This window comes from Myotis daubentonii, chromosome X (genome assembly GCF_963259705.1).
Source record: "Myotis daubentonii chromosome X, mMyoDau2.1, whole genome shotgun sequence".
Taxonomy (NCBI): Eukaryota; Metazoa; Chordata; class Mammalia; order Chiroptera; family Vespertilionidae; genus Myotis; species Myotis daubentonii.
In genome coordinates, this window is record NC_081861.1 from 25,657,729 (window position 1) to 25,675,239 (window position 17,511).

Sequence of the window (17,511 nt, forward strand, 5' to 3'; positions counted from 1 at the left end):
ACCTTGGGGTTACTTAAAATGAAGAAAACGAAAGTTCTTTGAGCTCTAGTTTTATCAACTGCTAAAAGGTGCTCTCTCGGCTTTTGTAATCTGGTACCTATATCAAGTTATTTCTAAAATGTTGTACTTAGGAGATTAAAGATGTAATTTTTACCCAGAGTGAGGAAAACAGTAAAATATTTGGGAGTTTTGTGACTTGAAAATAACTTAAATTTTGGGATTAAAGTGTGTTCTCAGTTATATTCTATCAGAAGTATTGTTTTTATTATTTTTTATTTTTTAAATATATTTTATTGATTTTTTTACAGAGAGGAAGAGAGAGGGATAGAGAGTTAGAAACATCGATGAGAGAGAAACATTGATCAGCTGCTTCCTGCACACCTCCTACTGGGGATGTGCCTGCAACCAAGGTACAGGCCCTTGACCAGAATCGAACCTGGGACCTTTTAGTCTGCAGACTGACGCTCTGTCCACTGACCCAAACTGGTTAGGGCCAGAAGTATTGTTTTTAGAACAGAAAGTTACACAAAGTTATTTGAAACTTTAATATTTATTTGTTTTTCCCCACTTATTACAATGTCCAACTTAAAGCAATACTAATACAATATTGGCACCCTCACTTAAGTAAACCAGTTTTACAGAAATGTAAAGTCTAGTGGTAATATATATCCCATTTTAAGCCACATTATCCAAAAGTTAACAATACACAAGCCATTTAAAGAAAGCTCAAAAGCACACCTGAAAATCAAAAACATATGCTTTAAATTACCCCAAGAAAACATTCTCTGAAATCACAAATCTAAATCTGATGTCTACTGTCAACAGTTGTTTGAAATAAAAATGATTAACAAATTTATAGCAATAGCAAGTAGGAGCAGAGGGTAGGAAACCAGAACCTTACATCTGATTTCCAAGGGCAGAGATTAAGTAGGTCATACTCTTACAGTACTTAAGCACCCCATCAGCTTTAATGAAATCAAGCAGGAAGATGATCTGATAACAACTGCACACCCAGGTGTTAGGGATTTCATGTGGTACTTCTGCGTGTTTTAGAAAGAGGGCACTGCTTACCAGAAAGAAATGAATTTCCTTAAAGGAAGCTTTCAGACACAGGCAGGCTGGCAGATTTTTCAACAGGGGTTCGTCCTTCTCTGGGGCTCTCAAATGACACCATAAACATGTCCACTTATTCTGCTTGTAAAGACAAGTTCTTCAAAATATTTGTGAAAGAAAACGCTGCCCAATTATCAACCAATGGTAGTTTTAAATAGAACTACATTAGGTCTGTAAGTGTTGACCCAGTAAGGCAAGCTCCTTGTCCCAGATCCTTACTCATTACCTTATACTCACTGACCCCCAAAACATTTTCATTGCAAGTGCTCAGGTTTAATTATATTGGAATAGAGATTAATAGAAAAGGGCAGTCAAAAAACCTGTTAAGGTTTATTTTTTAGGACTTTAAAAAAAAGTATTTTTATTGATTTTAGAGATGAAGCGAGAGGGAGAGATATAAACATTAACGACAAGAGAAAATCATTGATTGGCTGCCTTCTGCACAACCCGCCCCCCTGAGTGTGGATCGAGCCTACAACCCCTGCAAGTACCCTGACCAGGAATCAAACCATGACCTGGTTTATAGGTCAACACTCAACCACTGAGCCATGCCAGTCAGACAAGGACTTTCCTTTTTAAGAAAAGTGCAGAAGAGATGTTTTGTATCCCCTTTTCATATGCAAGACATAATGTCTAGATTTACAGCACATAATCAACACAAACACAGTTTACGAAAATCATGGGAATATATGAGAAATTAAAAGCATTATAGATGGGATGGAAACAAATTAGACTTTTAAATGTTTTCTTGTTCGTTTTACCTTCCCTTCTATGCAAGCTCCCTTAGGACACACTGACATATATAAATGTATCTTTCTAACCTAGGGGGCTTAATTTTATTTAGAAAGCCCAATAACGTTAATATTTGTACATTTAAAAAATCATGGTTTGCCTTTTACTTATAAGGGTCCTTCACTCCTAAGATTTCAACACAATTTACAAACAACAAAATTCCTGACAACATACACCTACACAGCTCAGAATCGGATATACACGCTGGGAGGAAAAAATACCAATTTAATTTAAAAGCTAGACTTTGTCATCTTCCTTCTTCACACTACACCCAGTGAACAAGGTCACACTAATTTCAGACACCTGCGTGCTCCCAGCACAGGGGACCCTTCTCATCACAGACAGGTTGTCAAGAGGGGTATCTTGAGGAGGAGGTTCAGGCAGCTCTGCCTTGCAACAGAATAACTGAGCTTTAAAATGCTTCTGGAAGGTTTTGCTCAGCCAGTAAAGAGCAAAGGGGTTTACACAAGAATTACTGAAAGCCAGAACCCGAGAGAAAATGGTGACTATAAAGTGAATGGCAGAGGGGTCCACATAGGTTTGATAAGTGAATGAGTGGTAAAGATACAAGAGGTGATTCGGCAACCAGCAGAGAGCAAACAGAGCCACCAGCACCAACACTATTTTGGCAATTCTCTTCCGGGATTCAATCTATAAGAGGGAAGAAAAATGGCAAAAGAAAAAATTCATTTAGCTGGCAGATTTAAAAAAGCCATTCTCTAGATTTACCTAGAAATGTATAGTCAACAAGCTGATGTCCCTTTAAACATGCGTTTATAGAGATAACTGCCTGGGATGTGTGGGAAGGCAGCCTGTGGCTATAGAATACACATGGTAACCCATGATCTTGGTTTCATTAGCTCCAATTCAGGGACTCCCACCTCTGGTTTTGAGGTACTCTAGGATGTCTCCAATGATCTCAAGGAGTGTTATGAAATGTTGGAAATTTTAATTAAATTAACAATAGAGAGATACTATACAAGACTGCTTTCACCATATCAGCAGAGGCTGACTAGGTTGGAATATTATTCTGGGGTTTATGAAAGTTGTCAAGTTGGTACCAAAAATTGCTTTTAATCTGTAGGAATTCTAAATATATAGTCAAAGGAATAAATATCAGTGTTCCTTCTTCATGTGTGAAAATAATCTTACACCTATTTAATTTATTGATTTTGAGGGGGGGGGTGGGAGAGAGAAACACATTGATTTGTTGTTCCGCTTATTTGTGCATTCATTGATTGCTTCTTGTGTGTACCTTGACCAGGGATTGAATCCACACCTTGGCATATGGGGACGATGCTCTCCAATTGAGTTAGCCAGTCAGGGCCAATCCTACACTTATTAATAAGAAAAACGAACCAGATGAAATGAAGACATTGTGTGTAGTCACAGGGCAAAGATAACTGTTCACATGGGCATTAAATATGCAACTTAGCCTAATGAGCACCACTGTTTAACCATCCAAATGAACCAGCTCCAAAAAAGGCGCTGAGCTCTGCAAACATGTCAAGAGATAAATGGAATCTTCCCTCTCCCCCAAGAAATATAGAAATCCTGTTGCATTTTAAAAAAGGGAACAATGTTTTGGCAATACTCTTTTTATTCTGTTAATATTTATGGGAGGAGGGCACACCTGGCTCTTGCAATAGTCTTTTTTCTTCTTTTAAACTTTCTTGCAATAGTCTTAAACAAGCTTCTGTGAGTCACTGTGTTCTCTTGCCACTGGCACTTCATACCTGCAGACCTCAGTTTACTCATCTGTGTGTAAGTGGTTTGCATTGAATAATGTTATGGCTTCTTGCCAGTTCTATCATCCTGTGTTTTTCTATCATTCTGTTACACTTTTTAAAACAAAATATACTTCTCTTTATAGAACCACCTTGTATAATGTTCCTCATTATTCCATTATGTAAATAATTTTGACTGCTCCCAAACTTCAGCTATCCCGTTTCTAATAGTAGTAGTTCTACTATTTATTGAATTCTTACTATGCACCAAGAACTATGCTAAGCATTTCATATAGAACATCTAGTCCCCATGTTCATTTTACAGACCAGGAAACTGAGGCTCAGGGAGGTTAAGTAAGTTGCTCAAGATCGCTCAGCTAGTATGTGATAGAGCTGGAATTAAATTCTGGGTCTGACAGACTCCAGAGCCCAAGACCATCACAAAATTCCATACTGCTATTGTATTTATTGCTCACAGGTGCTAAACTAGGACCTTTCACTTATAAATAAATTCATGAATGAGTCCTGATTAATACATACCTGCTTGCGGACATGGCTTTGTTCTTCAGTAGGTATGTTCAAGGTGCTTTTGTAAAGAGTCTTAGCAATCAAAGAATAATAGACAGAGATAATAGAGAGTGGAATAATGTAGAACACTAAAAAGCACAGCAGAGAATGTATCTCTTGCAGGAGCCTCTCTGAAATAGGGTAAGAGGCACATGATTCAAATGTCATATTTTTGTTGTGATCTCGAAAAGTATATACATTTGAAAATATAGCCTCTGGTAGAGCAATTATCATAGACATAATCCAGATGCAGCCAGCTTTGGCACAGGTCTTCAGGATGGCATTGGAGGGCTGTCGCTCCAGAGGCTTCACGACTGCCTTGTATCTAGGAACACATAATCATAGGCAAAGATCAAATAAATATCAAAATTACAGACTCAGGGTTAAAAGTGGTCATCAAGTTCTACTCCTATCCGAATGTATATATCTAAGTCAACATTAACCACCTGGAATTAGTTGTGGTTTCAAATACACATAATACATCCCAGTATTTTTTATTTGTGTCAATCACCGCTTCCCTTATTCAGTATGAGATATTGCAGGTTTGCAGTTTTATAATTTTATGTGTAGATCTTCTATTTAGGACAAATAAGTTTTTTTCCAGCATAATTTTATGTGTAATTGAGATTAATTCATTACCTGTGTATTACCTTAAGTATTCTAAAAATACTTTTTATATAAGTGACTGATGTTAAACCTAATTCTACTTTCTTCATGAGTGAGCAGTCATGAATTACTAGAAAAGAATTCTATGAATTTATGCAGTAAAGAGGAGAGGGTTAATTTCTTCCCTGTTGAAAAGTGCTAATTTGTTGCCCAAGCCTGTTGTAGGTAGATTTGGGGCAAAGCGAGGGTGAAATCAGAAACCTTGTGCCCATGCAAAGATGCCTCTTTATTCTGACATATCCACCTTAAAAATCTACAGCCTTTCAATAAATCTGTCCTCAGATAGAATATAAAAATTCAGGACCAAAAAAAAAGGCACCAGGAAAGCTTTTCCTCCTTTCAGATTCCAGAATCTGAAGAAGCTATTCATTCTGGTATTGACAGGCATTGATTACTTATAGGCTTCTTGCAGACTTTCTTAAGCATCACTTTTAACATTTAGAGCCTCAATTTTGTTCATGTTTTCAGTTACCATTCTACAATAGGAATACAGAAAAACATAATACTTAGACTGAAAATATCCTAACAGAGCCTGAACACTCTAATTGCCAGAGGTTTTCACATGCTTTATACATAGAGATCTAAAAGTTAAACAAGATTAATTTATTTCTCTGGAAACGAAAATGTCATTGAATGCTTATAGAGAAAACAAATACAATTAAGTGGTGATATTACACTGAGTTATCAGGAAGCTGAAAACCTCCCTGTTTTTCTGCCACTAATTAATTTGATGAATTTAAATTAAATTAGATACATGTATTTTTTATTTTTTTACTGGTCTTCCAGTAGTCAGTAATGCATATGTGGTCAATTTCACACTTAGGCTGATTTTTAAATGTTGACAATATTGCACCACTAGGCTGCACTAACGTATAAAGCATGAATTGTTTTTCTTTTACACCTGGAACAATTTTCCGTTATAAACTGGGGGGTTGGGGGGGATCGGGGATCGTTCACATATTCTTTCAAGCAAACAAATTTCACTTCAAAGAGAAAACATTATCCCTAAAAGATACAATTTCAACCTCTCCTCTGATGCTAACACAGGAATTTAACATTCTTACACCAACTTTTATTTTAAATGCCAATTTATCAATCTTACATCCAGCTAACAGTATGAGAAAAGCAGAATAGCCAGTGAATGCTAAGTACAAGCTTTCCTTTTTTCATCTCATTTCACACTCTGGCAAATATAACTGAGAAAAGAAACCTACCTGTCAGCGCTGAGAATTGTTAAGGTGAACACTGATACACCAACAGAAGTGAGCCGAATGAAAGAGAGCACCTTACATCCAATTCTTCCGAACAGCCATCCTTCTGCAAGGTAGTGGGTTGCATCCACCGGCACACAAGTTAGCAGAAGTAAAAGATCTCCAAAAGCCAGACTAGTGATGAAAATATTTGGAACCGTTTGCATGGATTTAGTCTTGAAAAAGACTTTGATGAGAATAGCATTTCCAAGGATGCCCACTGAAATGATCACAGCATACGTTATATAGATGGCACACAATGCTTCTATTCCTGGAGAGTTGTCTCTGGTCCATCCTTTATTTTTGGTATCATTAGGAACAACAGAGCTGGATGATTCTGTGTCATTTGTGATTGAAATGAAAGTCTGATTAGGTGACTGAAGCTGTCTTTGAGACATTTCTTCTGAAGACTGTGCTTTTAATATTTCTTCTGTTCAGTTCAAGTGTGGTTGACTGTCACGTCTAATGCCCACATCTAGTTATGAGATGGTAGAGGAACAGAGCAGAATGGCAAGCAAATTCAAGACATCCGGATACTGCTTTCCTTCAGTTGTTCTGTGTCTCCCAGCATGCTTGGCTAAGTGCTTACGAATCTGGCACTGAAGAGTCAGAGGTGGAGGAGTTTTATTGGCGTTTCTGTGACAGAAGGAGGGGGGGTTGGGAAATGCTCTGCAGTTGCTTGTTCTTCCCTGTTGGGGAATCTTATGAATAACGAGATAGTATAGAATAATACCTATTGTTTATTAGAATCACTCTGTTTCCATATCAAACCACAAAAATCTATATAGATCTTGTTACTTTTCTACTGGTGCTCATCATTCACTTTTTGCAATCAGAAGATGGTCTAATGTATTTTTTTGCATGATAAATAAGTATGTATGTCCCCTGAAGCACAAACTTGAATCCACTTCTCTAGATTTCATATCAGTGAGGTGCTGAAGCAAGCATCACTCACATTTTGACAGGGCTGATGTCACCTCCAAGGAGGGATAATTCAGGTGACCTGGGCTTATCACCTTGTTCTGACACATGGTAATTCCCAACTTTGTGCATATTACTTGGGCTGCACTGCACAATTGCAAGGCAACTTTGATGAGATGAAAATGCAGGCAAACCACCAGTTTCTTTGCCCTTAAATGTCCTAATAAAACAGTTTTTACTGTTTGACTGTCTGTTTTAAAGATATTTATTTTTAAATGCTTTTTAGCGTTTTTTTTTCTTTAGAAATGGTTATAATGAATCTTCCTTGTTACAAAACAAAATAACACAGAACACAGCTTGAGGTTCTGACACAGAAAGACTTATAAGAATGAAAATTATTCTTTTTAAGTGAAGGAATGTCATAGGTTACTCCAGAGGTGACAAGAATGTAGATGATATCAATGGAAGGAGGCAGAAAATGAGGACAATTTACCTTAGTACCTGCAAGAAAAGGCCCTTGTTACAGAAAATGTGACTATGTGATTTATGTGTGTGTAAATGGGGTGGGGGAGGGGGTATTTGGGACTGGGCAGCCAGCAGTTTGAAGGCATTTAATAATATAACCTGCTAAAAATATTTTCTGAAGTAATCAATTTCAAAGGATAATCTCTCAGCTAGGAGAAACTTTTTGTAGTAAGGTGCTTATAAATATACCCATATAAGAATTAGCCTGGGGAGTGAAATGAAAGCTAGCCAGTGAACAAGAGGGGCAAAGAAAGATGGCTCTTTATACTGACAGAATAGTTGTAATAAATTCTACAGGGAAAGCGAATTGCATGAATTGAATCAATTATCTCATTAATTTGAACCCCCTAAACCATACCTATCCTCTACCCTTTATGAAATTATCTCTAAAGCTTGAATTACTCAGCTAAATAACCGTTTTTGATAGGAATGGGGAAGGGAAAAGTTTGGGTAAAACCAAATCCCTTAGCTTTTAGTATATACACTTAAGTAATTTCATGGTTCATATCTTGTTCTCACAAAGCTAATGATAAAATCTCTCTGGGATTCCTACATATCATTTAGCAAAGAGCAAACAGTATCTCCCAATTCACACCTCAACTGATAGCCACACAGCAAGAAACAAAGCCTGCCAGTGATTTCCAAAATCATCTGGATTCCAAAAATCTCAGGCATGCTTTTCATCAGCCTGCAGCCACCAGCCTGCCTTTCCTCCTCCTTCTTCCTTTTAGTCAGGAGTGGTCAGGAGAGAGTAGTGATATTGGGGTGCTGTTGATGCAATGGAGTTCTTATCTCTAGAATTATAAAATCCCAGAATATCAGAGATTGAAGTGACCTGAAAGATGATAGTATCCAATCCTCTATTTTTTCAGAGGCAGAAATGAGGTTCAGAGGGGGAAAATATCTCATGCAAGGTCACACAAGTATTCTGTAGCTGAGATGAAATAGATTATCTCTCTATTCCAAAAGATTAAAAATCAGTGACAAGAGCTGAAAAACACAGTTCCTGACCATAAGTCATATTTCCTCATTTGGCATTGTGGACTTAGGTTTTCTGTATGTTTTATTAACCAAAGAACAAGAGATTTCCTGCCTAACAAGCAAATCATGGTAGTTTAAATGCATCTGTTTTTATATCTACTTCTTTTACCTTATAATTCACCCATAAAACATAACCATGTCTTTTGTAGTTAAAGTTACAGGGCACTTAGCCTATACAAAATGATGACATATTTTTGTTTGTTTGTTTTTAGTGCGCAATTGATCAATATCATCATACAAGGTTTTCAAAACCAACTACTTGGCTATAGATTAAGCAGCTGTAATACAATTTAATGTAGCCTTTTAATTTGAAGGAAGTAGTGGATATTGAAAAAAATTAGCATTTTTCTGAAGTTGGGTTTCCTGATTCTGTCCAATTCACTTAGTGTTAGCAAAATCTTTTTTTAAATCTCCAAGGAGCTGGAGATCTAAGGATGCTGAAGAACTCTTCTCTGCCTCTAAAGAGTTAGAGAGAGGGATTAGAAAACAGTTGCTAGAGAGAGACTGCAAATTTGGCACAAGGGTTTCAGCCATCAGTTACACAGAAGTGTGGTTCTCTCAAATTTTGGTTTGCATCAGAATCACCAGGAATGCTCAACAAAACACAGATTGCTGGGTTTCACCTCCAGAGTTTCTAATTTGTTAGTTCTGGGTGAAGCCTGAGAATTTGCATTTCTAACAAGTTCCCAGGGGATACAGATCATGCTAATTGGGAACCACACTCTGAGAACTACTTATGTAGGATAAAAATAATCCAGTTGTTTAAGAGAAGCATGGCTTTTTTTTTCCTGTTCATCAGATTATTTATTCACTTGATTCTTAGATTCACTTGTTGATAGATGCATGTTTGTTCATAATTCGTATCTTTACCTTTTTCTTCTTCTTCCTCTTCTTAAAGGATACCTTTCAGCATTTCACATAATACTGGTTTGGTGGTGATGAACTCCTTTAGCTTTTCCTTATCTGTGAAGCTCTTTATCTGACCTTCAATTCTGAATGATAGCTTTGCTGGATAAAGTAATCTTGGTTGTAGGTTCTTGGCATTCATCACTTTGAATATTTCTTGCCACTCCCTTCTGGCCTGCAAAGGTTCTGTTGAGAAATCCGCTGACAGTTGTATGGGTACTCCCTTGTAGGTAACTGATTTTCTTTCTCTTGCTGTTTTTAAGATTCTCTCTTTGTCTTTTGCTCTTGGCATTTTAATTATGATGTGTCTTGGTGTGGTCCTCTTTGGATTCCTTTTGTTTGGGGTTCTCTGCGCTTCCTGGACCTGTAAGTCTATTTCTTTCACCAGGTAGGGGAAGTTTTCTGTCATTATTTCTTCAAATAGGTTTTCAATATCTTGGTCTCTCTCATCTTCTGATGTTGGTACGTTTGAAGCTGTCCCAGAGGCTCCTTACACTATCTTCATATTTTCAGATTCTTTTTTCATTTTGCTTTTCTGGTTGGGTGTTTTTTGCTTCTTCGCATTTCAAATCTTTGCCTTGATTCTTGCGCTCCTCTGGTATGCTGTTGGGAGTCTGTATAATATTCGTTATTTCAGTCCATGTATGCTTAATTTCTAGTTGGTTCTTTATCATAACATCGAGGATCTCATTAGTTTTCTTGAGGATCTCAGTAACTTTATCGGCGGCTTCTAGACAGTTCTTGAGAGACCTTAAAAGTGTGGTTCTGAACTCAATATCCTCCATTGACAGTTTTGTCCTGTTTCTTTATCTCCGCATTTTTTATGCTTTCTTGGTGCACCCCCTAGTGGTCTTTGTGCGCAGTCTTGTTGTAGTTAAACCTTGATTGTTGTAGTTAATACTAGGGGGATTTGACCTCCAGGCCAACTGGCTGTCAGAATCAGCTGTGTCTGCAGTGGGAAAACTTCTGTCGAGAAGCATGGCTTTTCCTGATATTGAGGTCGAAGAGATATTTCTGCTGTGTTTTTTTAAAAAGTATATTTTTATTGATTTCAGAGAGGAAGGGAGAGGGAGAAAGACATCAATGATGAGAGAGAATCATCAATCAGCTGCCTCCTGCACACCCCCCACTGGGGATCAAGCTCACAACCCAGGCAAGTGCCCTTGACCAGAATCGAACCCGGGACCCTTCAGTGCACAGGCCAACACTCTATCCACTGAGCCAAACCAGCTAGGGCTTTGTTGGCCTTCATTAAAGAAAAAGGAATTCCCCCAGCTGATGTGGCTCAGTGGTTGAGCATCAACCTATGAACCAAGAGGTCAGGATTTAATTCCTGGTCAGGGCACATGCCCAGGTTTCGGGCCTGATCCTCAGTGTGGGGCGTGCAGGTGTGTAGGAGGCAGCTGATCAATTATTTTCTCTCTCTCTCTCTTTTCAAAATATATCTTTACTAGTGGCCTGGTGCATGAAATTCATGCACGAGGGGGGTGTCCCTCAGCCCGGCCTGCACCCTCTCCAATCTGGGACCCCTCAGGGGATGTCCCTGTGGGATTGGGCCTAAATTTACATATTTTTCTATTAGGCCCGATCCCACAGGGACATCCCTCTCACAATCTGGGACTGCTGGCTCCTAACTGCTCACCTGCCTGCCTGCCTGATTGCCCCTAACCACTCTGCCTGCCGGCCTGCTCGCCCCCACCTGCCCTCCCCACCAGCCTGCTCACCCCCAACTGCCCCCCTGCTGGCCTGCTCACTCCAACTGCCCACCCCCCACCGGCCTGATCACCCACAACTGCCCTCCCCTCTTGGCCCCTAACTGCTTCTACCTCAGCCCCACCACCATAGCTTTGTCCAGAAGAACATCTGGAAGGTCTTCTGGGAGGTCTCCCAGTCTAATTAGCATATTACCCTCTTATTAGTATAGATAGAGGCCTGGCACATGGGTGGGGGCCAACTGGTTTGCCCTGAAGGGTGTCCTGGATCAGGGTGGGAGTCCCCACTGTGGACAGTGCTGGCCTGGGCGAGGGGCTGGGGCAGTTTGCAGGCCAGCCACACCCCCATGGGGTGAGGGTCCCCACTGGGGGGGCGTGGCCAGCCTGGGTGAGGGGCTGAGGGCTGTTTTCAGCCTGGCCACACCCCCTTCAGGGTGGGGGTCCCCGCTGGGGTGCCTGGCCAGCCTGGGGGAGGGGCTGATGGCTGCTTGCAGGCTGGCCAGACCCCCCCAGCGGGAACCCTCACCCCATGGGGGTGTGGCCAGCCTGGGTAAGGGGCTGAGGGTGTTTTCAGGCTGGCCACAACCCCTTCAGGGTGGGGGTCCCCATTGGGGGGGCCTGGCCAGCCTGGGTGAGGGGCTGAGGGCTGTTTGCAGGCCCCTCTCTCAGCGGCCAACTCGGACGACCCAAGCCTCCCGCTCGCTCTGGCCTGCTCCATGGCTAATGCCCACAGGCCCCTCCTTTGGCAGCTGGCCCAGGTGGGCAGGAAGCTTGGCTTCCTCCATCGCTGGGGGTGACCCCAGCCTCCTGCCCTCTCAGGCTGGCTCCATGGCCGTTGCCATCTTTGTCCCACTAATTTGCATATTCCCTCCTGATTGGCTGTGAGGTGTCATGGGGTACAGTCAATTTACATATTTGTCTATTATTAGTGTAGAGTGATTTCAGAGAGGAAGGGAGAGGGAAAAAGAGATAGAAACATCAATATGAGAGAGAAACATCAGGCATGTGCCCTTGACCAGAATTGAACCTGGGACCCTTCAGTCAGCAGGCTGATGCTCTATCCACTGACCCAAACCAGTTAGGGCCAATAATTCTCTCTCATCATTGATGTTTCTATTTCTCTCTCCCTTTCCCTTCCTCTTTGAAATCAATAAAAAATTATATTAAAAAATGAATTCTGTATTGTGATGGATACTTCAAAAATGTTCTCTATATTTTTCAGTCCCTGGTAAGCCAGATCTACTGAACTCTTGGGTACCTATGCTCAAATGCCCAAGATGTTTAGGGTGATCTTTCCAATGGGAGAAAGGTAAAGTGGATAAACTTTTTGCCTATAACTCAAGTGCTAATTCTGGTTGTATATTTGAGAACTGAAAAATAAATAACTGGATTTCTCAACCTATAAGTCTCTAATTACAGAAACTTCTTCTTTTTCTGTTAATCCTCACTTGAGGGTATTGCTTTATTGATTTTTATAGAGATAGGAAGAGAGAGAGAGAGAGGGTGAGGGAGAGAGAGAGAAAGACGAGAGAGAAACATCCATCAGTTGCCTCCTATACATGCCTTGACCGGGAATTGAACTCACGACCTTTAGGTGTATGGGACTACACTCCAACCAACTGAGCCACCCACCCAAGGCAGATACACACACACACACACACACTCTTTTGCTGGGAAACAAGATGGATTTCTTTGTTATCTAATTAACTGGATTGAATCAATTTTAAGAGGACACAATTTGACTTGTGGTGTATTTTGATCTATTAATAGCGATTTCTGCCGAAACTGGTTTGGCTCAGTGGATAGAGCATTGGCCTGCGGACTGAAAGGTCCCAGGTTCGATTCCAGTCAAGGGCATGTACCTGGGTTGTGGGCATATCCCCAGTAGGAGATGTGCAGGAGGCAGCTGATCGATGTTTCTAACTCTCTATCTCTCTCCCTCTCTGTAAAAAATCAATAAAATATATTTTAAAAAAATAGTGATTTCTGTTGTCAAAGAGTTCTCTGTTCTCCCTTATAATTCTAGTACAGTTTCATATTTCAAGGGGAGACTATTCAGAATGGCCTCTGCAGAGATCAGCTAGAATAAATACAAACTGTTTAATGGTAGGCTCTATAGATAGTAGAAATTCCAACTGAAATTTTTAAGTGCAGTTATTTGTTAAAGCAAATTCTTGTCGTGATTAAACTAATGGCTCCCTAAAAGTGGACAACCATGTAGGCTGTTCAGACTTAGATGCCTTTTTATGCCCAAATCACTGTACTTGTCCACCCACACATGCCTAATAATGTGTGCTGGGGTCAATGTGCAGTTCTATAATTATAATAGAGTGAGGCAGTTTTGCAGCAGTAAAATGTTTAGGCTTCCTGAATATTGAGGTACAAATTATGAAGTAGATGAATTTATCTCTTAGTGCATTTCTACCTCTCTTCTCAGTAATCTCCCTTAGAATTATCTCATGTCCCTGATCATGTGTTCCATTTCCACAGGGCTTACTTTCAGGCCCCTGCAGGTTAATTCATGTTAAGGCACTTTAAATCAATAAAGACTATACACTTACCATATGGCCCCACAATTCCACTCCTGTGTATCTACCGAAGATAAGTGAAAGCATATGTTCACACGAAGACTTGTATATGAATGTATATGGAAACATTATTCATAAAATAAACTGGAAACAACCTAAATATCCATCGGTTAGCAATTGGGTAAACAAAATGTGGCTTATACAATGGAATATGATACAGGAATAAAAAAGAATAAACTAGTTTTTAATGCAGTTCATTGGTTATCAATTTTACTTTTTATGAGACATAAATATTAACACTCTGTTGCTATTTAGTTAGTGACATGAAACCCTTTCATGATTTAGAATTTGTAGTGGGAATTGTCCCAAATCAAAATAGTAACACTTGCAAATTGAAAATTGCACATTATCAAAGACACAAATGATTAAGTGCATTTTTATTATTCTTTTCTCACCTTCACTGTAGGATGGGAATATCAAGAGATTTGGTTTCCTTACATATTAGCAGTAAACTCTTATGAGTTCAGACTTGTAACTAATCCCAAATAAGAAAAAAATATTGGTACATGTTACCAAAGGATGAATCTAAAACATACTCAATGAAAGACACTAAGTTCAACATATGATTCTTAAAATGAGAAAAGTCAAAACTAGGAAGGCACATCAGTGGTTGCCTGGGTCTGAAGGTTGGAGCAAGGATGACTGCTAAGGAACACAAGGGAAAATTTGGGGATGTTCTAAAATGATGTGGTGTAATGATGGTTGCATAATTGCATAAATTTATTAAAGCTCAAACTGTACACGTAAAACAAGGTGAATTCATGGTATGCAAACTCAATAAAGATGAAAAATGAGAAAAAATAGTAAGCCTTGGGCTAGATGCCCTTAGGGGATAGAAATGAGTAACATATTTATACTACAGGGATGGTGGGGCAGGAGAATGTCACCTGTGCTCTGGAACAAGTCTGCTCTTCCTGGTACCACTGCTTCTCTACTAGGCATCAGACTCCACCCCATAGCATTTTACCCAGACTAGGGATCATACTTTTGGGAGATGCTAAAGACATGAGTAGAACTCAGAACCTCTCCTCAAAGAACTTAATGAGAGAGATAAGGATACAAATAACCAGGAAACCTGAATTTCTCGGCTGCTACACACACTTGCTCACACAAGATCTTTAGCTTCTTGCAAAATCCTCCACCTCCAGCACCTCTGGCAGCCTCGAAGGGATGGGACTAAGGCTGTGGGAGAGATTGTGGCAATTATTTAACCTTTTAAGGTCTTTCCTAGGGCCTTCCCAGTGCTTACAAACAAGTATATTCCCACCAGCACGGTTGCTGCTCCACTGGGTGCTCCACACTCTCCCCTCCAGTTCCATGTCACTCTGCTGGACTTTGTAGTCTTCTCCATTACACCAAGCACAGCAGTCTCTCTCTTGTGATCACAACTGGTCTTCTAGGAGCTGCTAATATAATAGGATATGATAAGCCTGCAAATTAAAATAAGGTCTCCTTAAATCTTAAAAGTTCTCATCATAAGAAAAACATTTTTAAAATAATGTAACAATGATGTTAACTAGGTTTATTATGGTGATTATTTCACAATATCTACAAATATCAAGTCATTATGTTGTACACCTGAAGCTAACATAATGTTGTACGTCAATTATACCTAAATTTAAAAGTAAGGTCTCTTATTTTTCAGCATTCAAATTAAAATGGCATTGGCATTTAGGCCCCCATACACACCCATTTTATTTTCTTAAAAGAATTCTAATGGTCTCCACCTTAAATAGATCCAAAATTCTTTAAGGTTGCTTCCACCATGCACAAATCAGTCCTCTACTTTATTTGTTCAATCTAGTCCTCTAGGTTACTGACAATTTAAAGTTACCTCTTGAAGTGTACTTCAGCACTGCTAACATCAAGGTGGTCCCACTTGCTGCTCTGTTAACTTATTCAATTATCCTCATTTACATATGAGGATATTATTGAACCCAGGTAGCTGGTTCCAGAGTCCATGCTCCTAGCCACTACCCCTATCAAACAGAGGTGGCTCTAATCAAGCCACCAGTTTAACTGGTTCCAGCACAGAATGCTGACTAGATCCACTCTCATCAAGATGGTTTCTCAAGGTGTCATCTTTACTCTGTCAGAATCAGGTCAGAAGTGTCCTAAAGAAAGACTGCCCGGGCTCCTAAGGATTCTAACTCTTTAGTGGCTTAGATGCAGCTCTTTCCTTTGTGGAACATCCATGGGATGTTCAGAATGACTGCATTTCTTGAACAAGACCCCTCCAGTGACCTGTACTCTGATTCTCACTGTGGATCATCCACTTTCTCTTTCCATGGGAGGGCTCTCAGAGCACCTCCCTCTTGTTCCTTTTCTGCATTTTGACCTCATTCAGGACCATCCCAGGACATTAGACATCATTTATGCCTTTGAACCTCAATGGGCTGTGTTAGGAAGAGAGACTCAGGATATCATTTCCTTTGTTGCCAAGAGAATCCTTCCTGGATGCCAATAAGTCCTTGGATAGGATGGAGGCATGCATCCAGATAGGCTGGGCTATGGCAGATTCAGTCATCATATTGTACTCCAATTCATTGCTGCCTACTGCAGACTTGAGATATGTGCTTGAGTCAGCTCTGACATGCTTTGTTCTTTTATCCCTTAGGAGGATTTATCTCTTTAGAGGCCACCAGCTCCACTCCATTCCCCCACTTTACCAGACTGTCCAGTATGTCTGTACCCCAACAAGGGCTACAACCTAGACTCAAGCTAGAATCTATGCCACAAGCAAGGTCTAAAGTAAATTCTATCATGGTTCAGAGGTTTGAAGGATCAGGAAAGCATTCATGGGAGAGATTCCATTTTTTCCCCAGAGAAACTCTAAAGAATTTCAGTAGGTAGAGTTGAGGAACAAGGAAGAAGTCATAAATAAAAATAAACAGCAAAGACATAGGGGTGGGAGTGTTTGGGGCCATGTTCAGGGAATAAACAGTGCAGTTTGGCTGAAGTGTTGGTGTAAATGGAGAAGCAAGGTGAAATGAGCCTGGAAAGATAGGTTTAGGTTAACTTGTGAAAAACATTTGAATGTTGTGGGCTGAGATTACACTTAATTCAATAGACAATAAGAAGTTATTTCAAATTTGAGCAGAAGAGTGATATGTGCAGACACCTTCTTACAATCTCAGACCAGAAACCCAGGGGGCTTTCTTATATATTTTGATTGACAATTTAGGGATACAGCAGCCACACTATACTTGTGGTTGGGCTGTGTACTTGAGTGAATTAAAGTCAGTGTCTGGATTAGCTTGGCTCCTTTAAAAACATACAAGACACATTTTGTTTTTTCAAGAAGTGTACTGAACTGTACCTAAGAGGTATACTATGGGTGCTGACATGTGTTCCTGGAATCATTTCCGAGCATCACCTTGACCTGCCCATAATTCATATTATTTTTTTTACTACATTGTCTCCAAGAAGTCTTATTTGACTTTAATACCCAGTCTTGTTTTGCTTTTCTAGTTCCCATTTTCTGAATCCAACCTGTACAAACACTGCTTGTTGAATTACAGTGAGGGGCTGGAAATGAGGAGGGGCTTAAAAAAGAGGTTTCTGGGACCACACCAATTTTTTTAAAACCTGTTTGCTAGAGCTTTGCTGGTGGAGAGAACTCACATGGTTGTGGAGAGAAGTGCTCTGGCTAAAATAAAAATAGTCGCTGGGTTTAAATATTAATTGCAGAATGTGCATTTCG

At 39.9% G+C, this 17,511-nt stretch overlaps 1 protein-coding gene across 1 annotated transcript; it reads right to left on the reverse strand.

Annotated features, from left to right (window-relative positions):
- Positions 1 to 2,142: 2,142 nt before the first annotated feature.
- BRS3 (bombesin receptor subtype 3) lies at positions 2,143 to 6,513 on the reverse strand. Its single transcript, XM_059680050.1, has 3 exons — positions 6,080 to 6,513; positions 4,173 to 4,524; positions 2,143 to 2,556 (listed from the first exon to the last, which is right to left on the reverse strand). The coding sequence occupies exons 1-3, from the start codon at positions 6,511 to 6,513 to the stop codon at positions 2,143 to 2,145; spliced, it is 1,200 nt and encodes a 399-aa protein (XP_059536033.1).
- Between the last annotated feature and the right edge of the window lie 10,998 nt (positions 6,514 to 17,511).

Excerpts from the sequence above, each read along its gene's own strand:
- BRS3 (XM_059680050.1), bottom strand. The coding sequence starts at position 6,513 with ATGTCTCAAAGACAGCTTCAGTCACCTAATCAGACTTTCATTTCAATC. Across the intron at positions 4,525-6,079 it reads ACAATTCTCAGCGCTGACAG|ATACAAGGCAGTCGTGAAGC; the intron begins GTAGGTTTCTTT and ends ATGTGTTCCTAG. Across the intron at positions 2,557-4,172 it reads AAAGCCATGTCCGCAAGCAG|ATTGAATCCCGGAAGAGAAT; the intron begins GTATGTATTAAT and ends TCCCTCTTATAG.